Source organism: Dromiciops gliroides, chromosome 2 (genome assembly GCF_019393635.1).
Source record: "Dromiciops gliroides isolate mDroGli1 chromosome 2, mDroGli1.pri, whole genome shotgun sequence".
Classification (NCBI taxonomy): domain Eukaryota; kingdom Metazoa; phylum Chordata; class Mammalia; order Microbiotheria; family Microbiotheriidae; genus Dromiciops; species Dromiciops gliroides.
In genome coordinates, this window is record NC_057862.1 from 603867472 (window position 1) to 603887630 (window position 20159).

The 20159-nt window shown below is 37.7% G+C and overlaps 1 protein-coding gene across 1 annotated transcript in view; it reads left to right on the forward strand.

Annotated features, from left to right (window-relative positions):
- Positions 1-19104, forward strand: part of KCNK12 (potassium two pore domain channel subfamily K member 12) — a 109782-nt gene extending 90678 nt beyond the window's left edge. The window contains exon 3 of the mRNA XM_043986024.1: positions 18988-19104. Coding sequence (XP_043841959.1) covers positions 18988-19009 — 22 coding nt within the window. The 3' untranslated portion in view covers positions 19010-19104. The remainder of the gene's footprint in view (positions 1-18987) is intronic.
- The last annotated feature ends 1055 nt before the right edge of the window (positions 19105-20159 follow it).

The following is a 20159-nucleotide window of genomic DNA, read 5'->3' on the forward strand; positions in this document are numbered from 1 at the left end:
ACATTTATACAAATAGGTCCTTTCCTGTTTTTTGGAATGTCTTTGGAATATAAACCTAGCAGTGGTATTACTGGATTAAAAGGTATGCACAGTTTTATAGCCCTTTGGGCATAGTTCCAAAATGTTCTCCAGAATGGTTGGATCTTTTCACAACTCCAACAGTGAATTAGCATCCCAGTTTTCCCACATCCCTCCAACATCAAACATTTTCCTTTTTTGTCATATTAGCCATTCTGATAGGTGTGAGTTGGTACCTCACAGTTGTTTTAATTTGTATTTCTCCGATCAATGGTGATTTAGAGCATTTTTTCATATGACTATAGATAGCTTCAATTTCTTTGTCTGAAAACTGCCTGTTCATATCCTGTAACCATTTATCAATCAGAGAATGACTTGTATTTTTATAAACTTGAATCATTTCTCTATATATTTGAGAAATGAGGCCTTTATCAAAAATAATAGTTGCAGAAATTCTTCCTAGGTTTTCTGCTTTCCTTATGATTTTGGTTGCATTGGTTTTGTTTGTGAAAAAGCTTTTAAATTTTATATAATCAGAATAATGTTTTGTATTTTGTAATACTCTCTGTATCATCTTTGGTCCATTAAACATCTTCCCTTGATCATAAATCTGACAGATAAACTATTACATTCTCTCTCTCTCTCTCTCTCTCTCTCTCTCTCTCTCTCTCTCTCTCTCTCTCTCTCTCTCTCTCTCGGTCTCCCCACCCCCACCCACCCACCCCCGGGGCAATGAGGATTAAGTGGCTTGTCCAGGTTCACACAGCTAGTGTCAAGTATCTGAGGTCAAGTTTGAACTCAGGTCCTCCAGACTTCAGGGCTGGTGTTTTATCCACTGTGCCACCTAGCTGTCCCCTCCATTCTCTCTTAATTCTTATGGTATCATCCTTTATGTATAAATTATGAACCCATTTTGACTTTATTTCAGTATATAGTATGAGATAGTGGTTTATATCTAGTTTCTGCCATAATGTTTTCCAGTCTTCCTAGCAGTTTTTTTTCAAATGAGTTTTTGTCCCCAAAGCTTGAATCTTTGAGTTTATCAGATGCTAGATTATTATGGTTATTTACTATAGTGTAATTCATACCTATTCCAATGATCCATCACTCTGCTTTTTAGCCAGTACCAGATAGTTTTGATAATCACTGGTTTATAATATAGTTTGAGGGGCAGCTAGGTGGTGCAGTGGATAAAGCACCAGCCCTGGATTCAAAAGATCCTGAGTTCAAATCTGGTCTCAGACACTTGACACTTACTAGCTGTGTGACCTTGGGCAAGTCACTTAACCTTCATTGCCCTGCAAAAGAACAACAACAACAACAACAAAATATAGTTTGAGATCTGGTATGACTAGACTACTTTCTTTGGAATTTTTTATTGATTCCCTCGATATCCTTGAGCTTTTGTTCTTCTAGATTAATTTTGTTATTATTTTTTCTAGATCTATAAAATTATTTTTGATAGTTTGGTAAATAGATTAATTTAGGTAGTATTGTCATTTTTATTATATTGGCTCAGCCTACCCATGATCAATTAATATTTTTCACAATGTTTAGATCTCACTTTATTTGTGAGGAAAGTGTTTTATAATTGTGTTCACATAATTCCTGAGTTTGTCTTGGAAGGTAGAATCCCAAGTATTTTATATTGTTTACAATTATTTTAATTGGAATTTCTCTACATCTAGCTGCTGGACTTTGTTGGTAATCTATAGAAATGCTGATGATTTTTGTGGGTTTATTTCATATCCTAAAATTTTGCTAAAGTTGTTAATAATTTCAAGTAGTTTTTTAGTTGATTCTCTAGGATTTCTGAGTATAACATGCTGTCTTCAAAGAGTGATAGTTTTGCTTCTTCATTACCTATTCTAATTCCTTTAATTTCTTTTTCTGTAAAATCTTCTTAAAAAGGCATCTAGACAAGATTCAGAGAAGGGAGAGGTACAGCCTGCTTAGAGGATTAGATAACTTGACAATACCTTTTTCTAGTCCAAAGAAGATAGATAGTGTCAACTGAACCAAACCAGCTTCTAACATGTGGATGGCCAGAGCTAAACAGAGCAGTCTGGAGACAGGAGACTCAGGAATCAAACAGGGAGATGACTTCCAAACAAAGAGGGATCTAGACACATGTGCCAGGGCTCCAGCCCTAGTGGGGGAACCCAAGGCAATATTGGGAGATCTCAATACTGGCTGTAACCCTGACAATGAGGGGTAACAGCAACAATGAGACAAGTTTGATTCATAACAGGGCTTCATGACTGGAACATGGGTACTTGTCCAACCTTGTCTAGTGCTTGTCTGAGCTCAGAGAACACCTGGTGCTGGCCAAAGCAATACATTATGTGATTTTGCCAGAGAGTGAGATCATCCAAAAGGTAAGAGCAAAGGATTATTGTTATGCGAAGCTCAGAGCACAGCTTGCTTGCTGTGCCTTAGCTCTGGAAAACAGGATGTCTCTTAATATCTTGACAGATAGAAACATAGACAGATAGACACATGGATGGATGGGTGGAGAGAGAGAGAGAGAGAGAGAGAGAGAGAGAGAGAGAGAGAGAGAGAGAGAGAGAGAGAGAGAGAGAGAGAGAGAGATCCCATTAGCCTTAGGGTAGAACTAGGCTGTGGAATCTACAATTCTCAAACTCTTACACATTTTACTCCCTACCTCCTGCCTTCTCTGACATTAAGTCAGGAAAAGTTTTTCTCTAACAAATTTCAGAGTCAGAGGTGAAAGGATAAATCTCAGAAGAGATTAAAGATGGCAAAAAAAGACAATTAAAAAGTGGGGATTTTTTCAGGTCATGGTGGGGAAAAGGAGGAAATCAAAGAAGGAATAAGCGTATCTGGGACAATAATAACAGATAATTTTTTTTTTAAGACATGGCTCAGAGGGCAGCTAGGTGGCACAGTGGATAGAGCACCAGCCCTCGATTCAGGAAGACCCGAGTTCAATTCTGACCTCAGACACTTGACACTTACTAGTTGTGTGACCCTGGGCAAGTCACTTAACCCTCATTGCCCTGCCAAAAAAAAAAAAAGACATGGCTCAGCTTTTACTTTGCTTCTGTTTTCTACGCCAAGAGGAATGATCTAGGAGTTGAAAAGATCAGGAAGGGAAATGGTCCAGTGGGTTGGCACCTAAGACAAATGTTTAGGAGAGTGTGAAAGCTCCTAAGCTGTCCTTAATGGATTCAAATCACCAGATGAGCAATGGCCCAAAGCAGATGAAGCTCATCTCAGTGATCTTTGAAAGATCATAGAGAATGAAGGAGTCCCTGCAGAATCAGAGAAGGGCAGAAGTTGTTCCAGTTTTTGAGAAAGGGAAGATAATGGAGCCTGTTTGATTTCTATTCTTGGTAAAAATTCTAGGACACATGATTAAAGAGATTTTAAATTAAAGGTCTCCTAGAAAAAGAAACTGATAACTAAGCTTCATTAAGACCAGGTCATGTTAGAATATTATTCTTTTTTTTGACAGCTACCAGACTTATACTGTGTGTGTACACACACATATATACATATGTTTACATTATTTATGTGTGTGTGCATGTATATATGTATGCACATATGTGTGTACATATATAGTGTGTAGCATATACATATAAATGTGTATATGTCTTGTGTTTTGAGTATATATCATATATGATGCAATATATCTGTATATGCATGTTATATAATATATATATTTAATCTAGATTTTAGCAAAAGTCTTTCTTCCTATTCTTATGAACAAGGCAAAGGAACTGGGACTAGAACTAGGCTTCATGAGCTTATTGTTAAATTTTCAGTGTGAGAATTTACATTGTGGAAATCAACAAATGCTATAAATTATGAGAATTGGAATGGCCCCCCCTGCTGAGAAAGATATTGTAGGGAAGCTCCACCAAGAGGAGAAAGCATGTGATTTGGAGACCATGTGACTTTAGCGTCTGGAAGTTACATCTATAGAACCATCTGTGGGACTTGTCAATCAGAGCTACCAGCCAATTAGCTTGGAGCTCTCTGTGTGTGTGTGTGTGTGTGTGTGTGTGTGTGTGTGTGTGTGTGTAGACGGCCCTATTTCCTGTTGGAGAGGAGGCTTCTGGGAGTAGGAAGGAGCACGTGAGGTCTTTTTCGCCAGGGACCTCGGCTTGGCTGGAACAGAGATGCTGGCTCCCTTAGATAGATAGATGAAAGAATCTTGGCCTCTTTTTCTCTGATCACTAGATTCTAATGCACCTTAGTAAATGCTTAAAAGTCTAAATTCTTGCTAAAGCTTCTCATTTAAGGTGACCACTCATTAGATTTTAGACATTCATAGCTAGAATTTTAGCCCCTTACAAAATCAAGGCTTGCTTTACTGCTTTGCTAATTATTTAGGCAAGAAAATAATGGGGAAAATGTTAATATTGCAGATAAAAATTAAGTGTGTCATACTTGAGTACTTTTTTTAAAAGAGCTGATTGTTAAACATTCACTAGCACACCACTGGTAATGATTATCTCATTAATCAATTCACTAAAAAGCTGTAGGAGTCAATGGTGTGATATGGCAAGCAAAAAAGCAAATGAGATTTTGTGCTGCATTGAGAGAGAGGACTAGATAGATGAGATGATGCCTAGCTATGACACTTTTCTGCTGGGGTCAGACAATATCTGTGATGTTATGTTCAGTTCTGGGAAATCACATTTTAGAAAGGACAAAGAAAAACTGGAGGGTGTCAAGAGGAGAACAAGAAGGATAACAAAAGGCCGGGAGACTGTGCTTAAAAACTGACTTAAGGAACTGGTGATGTTCAGGCTGTATAAGAGAAGACCAAGTGAGGACTTGATGGTCATTTGGGCATTTGAAAGGTGGTCACACAAAGTTTAATAATAGCTTTGAATCAGACGCTTCCCAGACCTTCTAATCAGGGATGGGAAGCCTTAAACTAGCAGGATGAAATTTTAAATTGGAAGGAATTCAGTCTTCAGCTAAGTTGGGGAGAGTATTTGGAAGAAGAATGGAATGTATCTATATCCCTGAAACCACTCATTGGGGTGGTCACCTATTCTGCCTACTTATTGAAAAACAAAATGTTAATGCTGAAAGGCATTTTGTATATTATCTATAAGGCTGTCCCTATTTCCCATTCCTGATCCAATCGATGAGTCAAAAAACATTTATTGAGCTCTTACTATGTGCCAGGCATTATGTTAAGCACTGGAAATACAAATACTATATAAACAAAAAGAAAGACAGGGGGCAGCTAGGTGGCACAGTGGATAGAGCACCGGCCCTGGAATCAGGAGGACCTGAGTTCAAATCCAGCCTCAGACACTTAATACTTACTAGCTGTGTGACCCTGGGCAAGTCACTTAACCCCAATTGCCTCACTTAAAAAAAAAAAAGAGTTTCTAAGTAACAGGTAGAGGTAATCTAGCTTCCCAGACACTCAGGGGTAGTTTCAAACAATGCAATAAAGTTTTATCACAATTCCCATAACTGAAGAGCATTTTCTCATGAGACAGAAATTGGACTCGACCCATAAGTGAGTAGGAAGGAAACTGAACTAGATCCAGAATTGAGTTACAAGATAGATTCAGTGTGGTTCACTCAATTCCCCCAATTCCCTCAATTCCTCCCCTTTTAATCCTGAATCACTTATCTACAAGCCAAATCTATAAAGTTTTTCATATATTCACAATTAGAATTACATAAGTCAGGCTACAGATCAAGTCTTAGAGGGCTTGCCATGGACTAATCTGAGAGAAAATATTTACATGTTGCCTAGGTAACCAAGAAAACTCAGTGTAAACATGAAACAAGAAGCCAAAGCAATACAATGATGATCTTCAATATTAAATAACATTGTTTCTTTATATCCTAGTAACCCATTCCTAATATCCCTTTTTTTGGGGGGGGGAGGAGGGTTTGCTGGGCAATGAGGGTTAAATGACTTGCCCAGGGTCACACAGCTAGTATGCATCAAGTGTCTGAGGCTGGTTTTGAACTCAAGTCCTCCTGAATCCAGGGCTGGTGCTTTATCCACTGTGCCACCTAGCTGCCCCCCTAATATCCTTTTAATCATCACATTTTGTCTTGAATCCCAGATGTCCCATGTAGCTGTATGGTTGGTCATTGAAAATATCTTCTCTTAGACAATCTGGAATAGGATTCATTCTCAGGACAGCTCTGAAGGGGACTCTACTCCTCTGGTCCAAATCACTTGTAGAATGATTATTTAGATGCCCAGATAATTCTGCTTAAATCTGCTAATAGCAAGATTTAATACAATTTAGTAAAACCTACTACATTTGGTTTTCCAATAACTAGTTCATGTGGTGAAAACCAGTTCAAGCTTCATGGAGCTAATCTTATTAACAACAGAACTATAAGAAGAACATCAAATTAGGAATCCATAATCTATGTGAGGCTAGAAAATTTCAGTTTTTATACACCACTTACTGTTTCTTTCTTTACCTAAACCCTGACTTGATATAAGAACCTTTAAAAAATCATTATGGTCTGACTTATAAAATGAACCCTTCTTTTAAAATTATCTGACACTTTAAAGTCAGAAAATAATTTTATTGTCTTTATGATTATCAATGCAATTTTATATGTAAAATCCTTAATCCAATTTTGAGAACTAATTACTAAAGTGCACTCAAAGCCTGATTCCATGCTAGATATATTTGGAAGTCAATCATATAGATATGAATACAGTTCTTAGAGAAAACGGTCCAATACTTTTGCTTTCTCAAATTTACTATTCCATTTAATCAGAAAACTTTTACATTACATCTTTGTCTAAATCCCCCCTTAGGAGGATATCATCCCTATATTATAATTTGAAGTAAAAACAGATTAAAATTAAGATTTTCCATATTTGCATCCTTTTATAGTAACTCAAAAATATTCCTGTATCTATCTATTAATTAATAGATTTAGTACTGTACTTTTAGTACAGTAATTTCTACTGCTCACCTGCCCTGATTAAAGAAATTTACTATGAAAATAAAAAGAGGGGCATGGTTATAGCAATGTGGACTCATCCCATCAAGGTCATAGACTCACCTGAAACATACCATAACAGAGGAAATACTCCTTTAGTTGTTTTAATTCCAGGCACAGATCATATCTGAGAGCCAACCATATAGTCACAGGGTTATCAAAAGCCGGCTCAGAATTACCCTGGTGGAGAAATTTCCTGTTCAGAAAGAAAATAGCACAACAGGAAACCTAGTCAAGAGGATCCCACTCTAGGCCACACCAATGTCATCCCATCAATCCCCTCAACTTTTCCCAGGGACAGAGATCCACCTGAAGCAATTCTCAGACTGTAGCACATACCACTTTTTAGAACTATTGGATTCATGACAATTCAGACAACCATCCCTGTAATCAAAATGCAAAACAATATTATAGTCCCAAGAAATTTTTCCACAAATAGCAAAATTTCACTAATCACAATTTAGGGATTGAATAGTATTAATTTTCTCATGTTTCCCTAACAGTTACAAGTCATTTTTCCTTTTCTTATAAATTAAAAATAACCACATTCTTGGAGTTCTTCAAATTACAAATATAGTAAATACATGGTAGTTGACTCATACTAATGTATTAAAGTTACATCTTTAAACCACCCTATACATTTTCATAATTTTTATGTGGTAGTCCAATATTTTCAATTGAAAACTCACTATTGTAATAAATATTATTACATGCTTTAAGACAAAATATACACCATTAAAATATTTGTTTTTAAATATCTATTTTAATTATATTCTTTTAACATTTCAATTCATAACCTAACAGCATCCAGATTTTTTTCAAAAAGTTTTTCTAACAGCATTTCTAATACAATGGTTTCTCAGATTTCACAGTATAAGAGATTTTAGAAAGAACATACACAAAATCATATTTTAAAACAGAAAATAAAACTTATTACCAATCAGATGATGTCAATTCAACTGAATGCATTTCCAAAATATTTTACATAGAAAATTATATATTTAATTTCCTTTGGCATTTTATACTAGTCACATCTAAAACCTTATACACAATTACATTCAATTAAAGAAATAATAAAGGGCAGCTAGGTGGCGCAGTGGATAAAGCACTGGCCCTGCATTCAGGAGTACTACCTGGGTTCAAATCCAGCCTCAGACACTTGACACTTACTAGCTGAATGACCCTGGGCAAGTCACTTAACCCCCATTGCCCGCCCCCCAAAAAAACAATCCTGGAAGGTGATTACCATTATTATTTTGCTCTTTACAGATCATAAAATTAAAGTAAACAAGGGGGCGGCTAGGTGGCACAGTGGATAAAGCACTGGCCCTGGATTCAGGAGTACCTGAGTTCAAATCCAGCCTCAGACACTTGACACTTACTAGCTGTGTGACCCTGGGCAAGTCACTTAACCCCCATTGCCCCACCAAAAAAAGAAAGTTAAAGTAAACAGATAAAATAGCTTGCTTAAGATTACATAGCAGATAAATTTCTGATATTGGAGTATAATTCAGGTTTCCCCACATTTTTTTTTTTGCATTTGATATCACAATTATTAAGAGAACACATTTTACTACCTCATAATTTAGTTACAGGATAAATTTCAGCCAAATCATATCTGGATTTGTAACCACAAAATCAAAAATCTCAATTTTCCAGGGCTGTTAGGCACTTTAAAATTTAGAGCCTGGAATTAACAATTAGCTCATTTTCAAAAATTCGTGATAGCTCCTTTACTTTTTCCATATACTTTTTATTTATTTTTCCATAGAATTTTGCCATTTAGCACAAAATTTTATATACCCCCAATTAATTATAATACTCTTACCTTTTGGGGTACCTAAGAGTTTAAAAATGCATGATAATATCCTTTGGTGACCTTGCTTCTAGTTTACCTAAATAATTAATTTTCATATATAAAGCTTTGAAAGTTCTGCTTCAGCCTTCCCAAAAGACATTCCTAATTCCTGGTCACATATCCTCACTCCCATCATTGTGAACATCTATTTCCACTATCTACAAAAGGGTCTGGCCTAAGACAATGGTGGGGTTGTCATAGGGGGTCCCTCTTCATGAACCCTCTTCAGAGCTAATCACCCTTTCCATTCTTTAATTAAATTTTACTCATTTTTAAGTTGTTCCTTGATTAAAACACGTTTTTTTCTCTTTTCATGGTTAAGAAAGGGTTAACAAGAGGCAAATTGCATTCTTTTTGTGGTAACAAAAAATTGGGAATTATGGGAATGCCCATCAGTTGAGAAATGGCTGAATGAGTGGTATATGAATGTAACGGAATACTATTGTGCTATAAGAAATGATGAGCAGGCAACCTGGAAAGACTTACATGAACTGATACTGAGTGAAGTAAGCAGAACCAGGAGAACATTGTACAAAGTAACAGCAATATAGTGTAATTAATGAATGATTTTGCTCTTCTCAGCAATACAATAATCAAAGGCAATTGCAAAAGATTCATGATGGAAAATGCTTTCCACGTCCAGAGAGAGAACTATGGATTGAAAATCGAAGAAATACTATTTCCCCTTTTTGTTGTTTTTTTTCTTTCTTGTGGTTTTTCCTTTTGTTCTAGTTCTTCTTTCACAACATGACTAATTTGGAAATTTGTTTAACATGATTATACGTGTATAATCTATATTGGATTGCTTACTCTTTTAGGAAGGGGGAGGGGAGAGGGAGAGAAAAATTTGGAACTCAAAATCTTATTAAAATGAACGTTGAAAACTATCTTTACATGTAATTGGAAAAAATACTTACTTTATAAGTTACTTTGGGGGTCAGCGGATAAAGCAGTGGCCCTGGATTCAGGAAGGCCTAAATTCAAATCCAGCTTCAGACACTTGACATGACTAGCCCCTGGGCATGTCACTTAACCTTCATTGCCCCCCCCAAAAAAAATTTACATTATAAAGCCAATATTCTTTGACTTCTCAGAAAGTTAAATAAAACATACTCAAATGTAAAAGAAAGATTCTTGTACTTAAATTGATATGGTTAGGGGAAGCTAGGTGGCACAGTGGATAGAGCACCGACCCTGGAGTCAGGAATACCTGAGTTCAAATGCAGCCTCAGACACTTAACACTTACTAGCTGTGTGACCCTGGGCAAGTCACTTAACCCCAATTGCCTCACTTAAAAAAAAAATGATATGGTTAAAACCTAATAAAGAAATTCTGAGTCCAGTTCTCAAAAAAACAAAAAAGAGGCAAACTGCAAGCCACATGTCTCTTTCCCCCCCCCTTTATTGTGGAATTATTTTCAAATTAGCTGCCTTCTTTCATTACACTAAAGCAATAGTTCTATTAACCTTCAGGGGGGAAAGTAATCTAAGTGTAATTTACCCCTTAAACTTTTACAGAATTAAAATTTTCTTTTTCCTTAAAACAAATTCTACAGTATGGTACCTTAAAACTCACTAAGATATGTCAGCATATATTAAGCTTCTGACAAGTGCCTTATCAAGGGGGTGAGTTCTTGGAATTACCAAAAACCCCAGGAGTTCTCCCCTGCAATCTTAAAATAGTTAATCTCTAAATTCCTAAATGATTTATCTCCAAAATCCTTAATCTCCAAAACTCCAAAATCTGCTAAAATGTTTTCAGCAGTTCTACAAACCAGGGAAAAGTTTTCCTTTCTGTTATTATCTGACTTTATGTCTGTAATCCCAAATGTGGCCATGGCTAAAATAATATAAAGGAAATAACTTGCAGATTTTGTTTTTCTTTTTAACCTAATCTCCCACTGAAAGCCTAAAGTGGGAGTTATTCCTACTTACTGGGACAGAGAGTTCAGCATCTGGAAGAATTTCTTCAAGTATGAAACTTCATTAATCTTTGAAAGCATTTAAAACCCCTTGGCAGTGGCTTTTTAGAAGTCTTTCTGGCTGGCTGCATTTTCTCTTTAGAAATCTTTCAAGGAAGCAGAATCTACAAACACTAAATACACCATAAGACAAAGGGGTTTTTTTGAGCATTTTACAAAGACATAAAAACACAGACAAAACAATAAGACACACCAACTTCTTATAAATTATCCACCACAGAGCTCAGGCAAGTCTTCTCCCATGTATGGACCTCAGTTTCCTTATGTGAGGGCCAAAATTTTATATACAGAGTGTTATTTGGGTGACTCACCTTAATATTGGGGTCCTGGAAATATGAGGGACCTTTTAGGTTTATCCTCCCCTCTGTACTGCCCTTTTTAGATATTTCTCCCAGGCCAATGAGAAAAGGAACCTCTAAGCTTTAGTTCACAAAAGGATCAGATTTTATTACTTGGGAATTAATTAAACAACAAAGATGAAACTAACAAAATCAAAGCTAAGGGAGGCAGCTAGGTGGCCCAGTGGATAAAGCTCTGGAGTCAGGAGGACCTGAGTTCAAATCCAGCCTCAGACACTTAACACTTCCTAGCTGTGTGACCCTGGGCAAGTCACTTAACCCTCATTGCCCCACCAAAAAAAAAAAACTTTTAATCAAAAATCAAAGATAAGGAAATAGGAAAATAGAATTACAGATAAATACTTTTTTTTTTTTTTAGTGAGGCAATTGGGGTTAAGTGACTTGCCCAGGGTCACACAGCTAGTAAGTGTTAAGTGTCTGCGGCCGCATTTGAACTCAGGTCCTCCTGACCCCAGAGCCGGTGCTCTATCCACTGTGCCACCTAGCTGCCCCAGATAATTACTCTTAACTCTAAATTTAACCCAGACCCTTTCCAATTTAGCTAGTTCAAAGGAATTTAGGGTTTTCAGTAAGTAACTCACCGAACCTGAAAGTTTACAGTTGCTGACCAGAGACAGCAGTCACCTCAGACAGAGCATGAACACGCCACGCACCACCACCCCAAGGGCCCAAGCAGAAAGAGCTAGTTCAGGGGAAAAAAACCCTCACATTCAGGAAGCGTTCAATCTCCCCTCCCCCAAAAGGGGAGGTCCTTCAAAAAGCTGCCTTCATAACCTCAGGGTGGGCCAGGTGTGGCCTCTCCTAAATGAGTTAGCTAAAAACGGGAATATTAATCTTTACCACAGATAATTTTTACCACACTTATCTATAAAATTATATTTAAAGTACCTTCCAACTCCAGAATTCTACCCTTTAAGCTTGATGCAAGGAAAACAATTAGAGCTATTATGTAAGAGTGCCTTGGGGCAGCTAGGTGGCGCAGTGGATAAAGAACCGACCCTGGATTCAGGAGTTCCTGAGTTCAAATCCGGCCTCAGACACTTGACACTTACTAGCTGTGTGACCCTGGGCAAGTCACAACCCCCATTGCCCTGCAAAAAAAAAAAAAATTAATTAAAAAAAAAAAAAAAAAAGAGTGCCTTGGGAGACACTATACTCACCCCCACTGAAGATCTTCAAACAAAAGATGGATGACCACATCAGGAGCCTTTTAGATAAGGGAAACTTTTGTCTGGAAATTGGTTGGACAAATGGCTCCGAGGTCTCTTTCAACTTTGGGATATTATAAGCCTATTTCTACCCTTATGATTTGCTTTCATTCTAGGAGGCAGAGTGGATTAGAGTGCTGGACCTGGAGTCAGAAAGACCTCAGTTCGACTCTGGCCTCAGAAAGCTACTATTTCCTCATATGTAAAATAATGATAATAATAGACCCTACCTCCTAAGGTTGTTGTGGGACTAAAATGAGATAGCATTTGTAATATGCTATATACATCCTATTATTAATTATTCTAGCCCAAGGTAAGCCTAAAAATAATTACACCCTATCTTTTGATGCTTAACTCCATTTTTAGCACATTCATCTTCTATCCCCTATTCACTCAGACCTAGGAATTAAGTAGGACCTTGTGTTTTGGGTTGGGGTTTTTTTTAACCAATTTCTTCCAATATTTTAAATTAACCTGAGGGAGTAGGGCTGGGATAGGGACAGTAGAGGGGGGGAATCTTGAAGCCCAAGAAATGAGCTAAAGGAGAAAATGTGTACGTTAAAGACAAACAATGGAAAATCTCCACACAACAATTTCACTGATGCAAATTTGGTCTTTAGAGGAAGTTTTGAAGGGTCAGCTGCTGATACCAACCAACAATTAGAATTCTCTCCCCTTATTCTGCATCCTGCCAGTATTTCCAACCATGTTGTATTGAAGAATTAGGGGAGGAAGATTTCTTGATGACTGTCAAGAGAACAAACATTATCCTTAGAGCCAATCTCCTGCAGATGAGAGAGAAAATTCTTACTCATTTTATCACAGCAGCTTTAAACAATGGCCCATCAACATGACGAATGAAACATTTTAGATTCACTCTCCAACCAACAAGCTGCTGCCACTCGTGGGAAGAATCAGCCATAGTGGATTTTGTTGTAATAGTTCTTTAAAAAACAACAACAGGGGCAGCTAGGTGGCAAAGTGGATAGAGCACCAGCCCTGGATTCAGAAGTACCTGAGTTCAAATCTGGCCTCAGACACTTAACACTTACTAGCTGTGTGACCCTGGGCAAGTCACTTAACCCCAATTGCCTCACAAAAAAAAAAAAGAATAAAAAAAACCCAACAACAACCACCTGAGAATATTCAACTAGTTTAATTCTTTGGAGTAACAGCACGATTCTTCTCATTCTGGTACAATCAGGAAGGCCTGACTACCCTGCCTCCTAAAGCCAGAGAATGTTTCCTTTTATGTCCCTCCCAATCCAGTTCTTCCATATGTCCTAATCTCCTTGACATCCAGTAGCATGACAAATTCCTTCCCTGTTCCATTATGTACACATATGCAAGCACACAAGCAATTAGCAAATTGATTTCCTACTTTCTAATTGCTTTCCCATCTCAGTTCTAAGACAAGTAGATCTTCCAACTCATGATTAAAATTAAAAAAGAAAAGGGTTGAGCACCAGACAGAGACACACTAAAACCTCTGGGGGTTTATAGTCCAAGAAGTCACTTAAGCTGATAAACTTATATGTTATAGCAGAGGGCAATGCAAAGCATCCCCTGTGAGGAAAACAACTCCTGCTCAATAATTATCCGGAACTCAGCGGTGGTGATACGTCAAAGACTCATTTATTGTCATTCTCTCGAGAATGGACAACCCAGTGTGCAGCTGGTGGGTGCAAAGAATGGGGCTCACAGGTCCTGTTTTAAACCCTAGTCCCTAACGTGAATGGAACTTCCCCTTTTTCATCACTGGTCTGATTATTCAAGGGTTACAATCTACACGCAAAAACTAGCTAACCAGAACGCAGTGTTCCTAACCCTAATTTCCATAATTATTCTTTGGGTTCTTAGCCAATGGGGGAGGTGATACAGGGACAATTCTTCAATCCTCCCTTATATGGACATAGCTGAGGAGTGGACCTAATTGAGACCAGCTCAGGGCTTCCCTGAACCATGTGATTTTGTTTGCTGGAGGTGGGGGTGGGTGGAGAGGAGAAGGAGACCTTTTTCCTCAAACAGGTCCTGAGGAGTATAATTTGAATGGTGACTATTATATTCTTATTGAGAGGAGACCATTCCCCATTTCCTCACATGCCATATCACAGTCAAAGGGCTTAGGTTTGAATCCTGGTGTGTAACCTTGGATAAGTCACTTAACCTCTATGAGCCTCAATTTCTTCATCTGTAAAAGTGAGGAGATATAGATGAAGTGGCTACTAAGGTTTTTTTCCTGCTCTAAATCTATAATCCTATTACTCCATTTTAAGTAAATCTGATATACAGCATGGGCCAAAAGTTACAAATATTTAATAACTCCTTTATTTTTTGTTTTTAACTTACAATACCATAGCATTATGAGAAATAAAAATACAGGACTTTGCTTTTTGTTGAATATATGAAGGTTTTATTACATTCTTGAAAGAGCCAGTATGTACTATAAAAGAGTGGCACACCTTTGCCACAGCAAACTTCTCTTTTGATCCTTAAATCTAATGTAAAGTCCCTCCCCTCTTCATCATTGGTTGAGGAAAAAGAGATGCACATTCTTCCCATAATATCTCTACCTATTTCCCCCAAACATGTCCCATATCTCCCATGTGCATTAAAATAAGCTTTCTCTCCTCCCAGGGTTATGTCAGTCAATATGTACAAACTAATTAAGCAAGCTCAGCACAAACTAGTTTCAACCTTTGGCACCCCAAACCAACCATATTACTGGCCTTGAGATCCCCTTCTGTAACCAACCTAGCTTCCTGTACGACTCCCTTCTTGCCTTAAGATTGACATCCTTTTGTCTCTAGTTGAGATAACAGCATTCTGTTTTTATTTCTCTTAGCATCATATACAGTATATATAGGAAATGAATTTACATTACATATGAAAATTAAAATCTCATAAATGGTGGAAATAAAGAAAAAATAATTTTCAAAAAGTTATTAAAACATCAGATCCCTTTGTGACTTTTGGCCTACTCTGTATAAAAATGAAGAGAGAAGAGACTCTTCACTTTACAAAAGATTCTTTCACTGCAGGGTTGTTTTTAGTAACTGGCCCCTATGGAGCACTTGGGAAGAACAATTAGACTTTTTTCTGCTTGACCCCTGAAGACATAATTAGGAATAAGAGGTAGAAATTACAAAGAGGAAAATTTGGCTTCTAACAAATTCCTTCAATGATGCAAATATGGTCTTGATACTAAAGCCATGAAGAGACAAAGTGAAGAAATAAAACTAGAAACTAATATCTGGAGTGAAATATGGAAAAAATATTTACCTATAGTGAATCTTGTTAATATATAAGTCACCTGGATTTGATGGAGCAGGCTTATTATCCAAAAGAATTTCATGAAACCTTGGATTAACAAGATCAAATGGCTTCCAATTGAGCTCTAAGCTGAACACAGTGTGCTGGCGGGTGTCAGGAAAACCCCAGAGTCATTTGGGTGCTACATATCAATTGTCTCTCCAAATGTCTGGAAAAGCGAATCAAGTCCCTATCCACTGATCTCCTTCCCCAGAATAATAAGTAGACTTTAAGGCTCTGAAGAACACCTTGTCTGTTGGAGCCATCCTTGTAAAAACATCTGAGCATCCTTGTCCTTGATAACCCCCCTCCCTTTTAAAAAATTATATAATCTTATCTTAGTGCCTGCTTTTAAATTGAATTGTTAAGCTGATTTGCATTTCATACAGTCTGGATATACTGATTGCTTTTTTTTTTTTTTTACACGGGGCAATGGGGTTAAGTGACTTGCCCAGGGTCACACAGCTAGTAAGTGTCAAGTGTCTGAGGCTGGATTTGAACTCAGGAACTCCTGAATCCAGGGCCGGTGCTTTATCCACTGCGCCACCTAGCCGCCCCATACTGCTTGCTTTTAAGTTGATTTCTATCATCCTAAAGAAACTGATAACCCCCTATACCAATAAGATCTGTAACCACTAAGCAGAAACTTTAAATACCCTTCAGAAAGAGGGAGTCTTCGAGCTCCTTCTTTGGAAGGAGTCTCCACATGATTCATGCCTCCTTGTTCTTGGGACAAATAAACTGGTACTATGTTTTTCCTGTCTGTCTCTGACCTGGTTTTTCCTGTAGGAGATGTTATGAAAATAATAATATTTCTCTGATCTGTTTTCTATAGGAGACAGGCAAAAAACAAAAATTTGTTTACATAATCTCAACACAAAAAAATTAAATAAAATATTAGCAAGGATGCAACAAATGCTCAGGTGGTAGTTGAATCTAGTGACCAAGGACTGAAAGAGAATGTCCTTTTGAGGAAAGGGAGCTCTCTCTCCCTCTGTGTGTGTACATATGTATGTATGTATGTATGTCTTTGTCAGTCTGTTTCGGAAAAAGAGACTGAGAGACAGAGACATATGGAGAGACAGACAGCAGAGAAACCAAGGACCCTACACTAGAGACAGAAATAGAGAAACACAAAAAAAACAGAGAGAAACTGAAAACAAACAACACAAAAGAAAAGTCACTTCAGGACTAAGGGGAACATTATGAAAACACCACAAAAAGTCTCATTCCTCTCTAGGATACACTCTACTTTCTCTACTACATTCCAGAAACTGGAATGCTCACCTAGACGGAAAGTCTCTCTGCTCTCATGACTCCTCCTAGAAAGTCCAATTAGGCACCAAGGACAGCCTCTGCTTCATTCTGCTCCAAGCTGTGCTTTCTATCCCCAGCCAGATCCTACCCGCAACGCCCATCCCTTTAGCAACTTCTCTTTATATCATCCTCCATTAGAATATAAACTCCTTGAAAAAGATCTGTTTGTGCAAAAACATTTCTAGCAGCTCTTTTTGTGGTAGCTAAGAATCAGAAATCAAAGGAATGCCTACCAATTGGGGAATGGCTAAACAAGCTATGGTATTGTGATGGTGATGGAATATTATTGTGCTATATGAAATGATAAGCAGGATGACTTCAGAAAGGCCTGGAAATACTTGTATGAACTGATGTATAGTGAAGTGAGCAGAACCAAGAGAACATTGTACACAGTGACAATATTGTTTGATAAAGAATTGTGAATGACTTAACTATTCTCAACAATACAATGATCCAAGGCAATCCCAAAGGACTATTGATGATTGTGAGAATCAGAGTGCCACCCCCCTGCTGAGTAAAACATTGTGAGAACCAGGGTAGCACCGCCCTGAGGAGAAAGCATGTGCCTGGTGTCCAGAAGTTACATCTATTCATAGAACTGCCTGTAAGTCATGTCAATCAATGCTACCACCCCTCTTCCAGCCTGCAGGGAGTTTCCACTCTAGGAGACTAAGGATCTGGTTTTTTGGTTGGAGGTCCTTGAGGAGTCACCAGGGTAGCTAGGTACCCCTATTATACGTTAATAAATGCTTAATGCCCCAAAGACTGGTGCTTCGAGTTTCTAATTTAAGGCAACCACACATTAGATTTTTAGACACACAAATAGATTTTAAGCTTCACATGATTCATAGTATCCACCTCCAAAGAAAGAACTGATATTGATGGAACACAGACTGAAGAATGCTATTTTTCACTTTTTCATTTTTCTTTTATTTATGTTTTCTTATACAAAGTGATTAATATGGTAATGTTTTACATAATTGCACATGTATAACCTATATCTGATTGCTTTCCACTTCAGGGAGTGGGGAGGGGAGGAAGGGAAGAAAAGAATTTGGAACTTAAAACTTTAAATATAAATGTTTATTATTTTAAAAAACAAAATAAAATGTTAAAAAAAAAAAAAGAAAAAAGTTCCCTGAGGGCAAGTACTGTCTTTTTGCTTCTACTTCTTTACCCACTACTTAGTACTTGTAGTAAGGGCTTAAGAGTTGCTTGTAGAGGGACTGATCGTGCTTCTCCCAGGCTTACCTGTGTCAGCCAGAAATCCAGACCAGAGGAATGTAGCCTTTTTATCACTGAGACTTTTCAGGAGAAAAATGCAGCTTATGTCAGCCATAATGGTCACCTACCTCTGGTCTCTGTCTTTAAGCAGGCCCTTCCCCAGTACTCTGGAGGCTGTGTTTGGATCAGACTCACCTCCAATTGCTATCTGTCTAGTCTCAAATAAGCTGTACTTTCACCTGAGCCTGCCTGTTGTGAGCGGGGCCTCATAGGATACAACTTGCAACAAGGTTGGACAATGAAAGAGGGCCTTGATTAGTCTGATTAATCATCTGCTTCACTCAGTGGACCTCTCTCCAGACACTGATAACCTGCCCAGAACCATTTCTCAATAGTTACCACACTCCCCATCCTTTCATGCCAGTGATTCTGAACCCCAGGCTGTCATCGTACAAACCCCATTTCCCATCCCCACTATCCACTCTCTTACTCTCATTCCCCTCAATATTATTATTATTATTATTCATTATTATTTGTGGGGCAATGAGAGTTAAATGACTTGACCAGGGTCACACAGCTAGTGTCAAGTGTCTGAGACCAAATTTGAACTCAGGTCCTCCTGAATTCAGGGCCAGTGCTTTATCCACTGCGCCACCTAGCTGCCCCCAGAAATATACTTTTTAAAAAATGTTTTTAATTAATGATTAATTCTCCCTAATTTTCTCTGTCCTTAGCATTGCTTTAAAAGCTTATTGAATTGGGGAATGGCTGAACAAGATGTGGTATATGAATGCAATGGAATTCTATTGTGCAATAAGAAACAATGAGCAGGAGGAGTTCAGAAAAACCTGGAAGGACTTGCATGAACTGATGATGAGTGAGATGAGCAGAACCAGAAGAACATCGTACACAGTATCATCAACATTATCTGTTGATCAACTGTGATAGACTAGATTCTTCTCACCAATACAACAGTACAGGAAAGTTCCAAAGGACACATGATGGAAAAGGCTCTACAAATCCAGGGGGAAAAAAAGGAATTGTGGAATATGGATGCTGATTGGATCATACTATTTCTTTTGGTTTTGGTGCTGTTGTTTTTCTTTTTTGAGGTTTTTCCTTTTTGCTCTGATTCTTCTTGTATAACATGACTAATGCAGAAATGTGTTTGATGTTATTGTATATATATAACCTATATCAGATTACCTGCTGTCTAGGGGAGGGGGGAGGGAGGGAGAAAAATCTGAAATCGGAAATCTTATATAAACAACTGTTGAAAACTATTTCTATATGGAACTGGAAAATAATAAAATACTTTTATTTTTAATAAATAAATAAATAAGCTTATTGAAAATGGCATCCCAATCAATAGGAAAAAAAATTAGCTAGCTGACCAGGCAACCTATCAGGAATTGATGTTTTTTCTAAATCAAAGGCCTATGCAGAAATATGTTTAATGTGATTGTACATATATAACCTATATCGGATTGCTTTCTGTCTTGGGGAGGGAGAAAGGAAGGGAGGGAGAAAAATTAGGAACTCAAAATCTTATAAAAACAAATGCTGGGGGGCAGATAGATGGTGCAATGGTTAAAGCGCTGGCCCTGGATTCAGGAGTATCTGAGTTCAAATCCGGCCTCAGACACTTGACACTTACTAGCTATGTGACCCTGGGCAAGTCACTTAACCCCCATTGCCCCACAAAAAAAAAAAAAATGAAAACTATCTTTACATATAACTATAAACTAATAAAATACATTTATAATTTTTTTAATTTAAAAAATTAAAAACCAAATCAAAAGTCTATCCACCTTCTGGGGTTGCAAACTTAGGAAGGGAAATGTTTCCTTGGCAATCAAATCCCTTGAGATGTTCAACATCTTCCCATAAACACTGCAAATGCAAG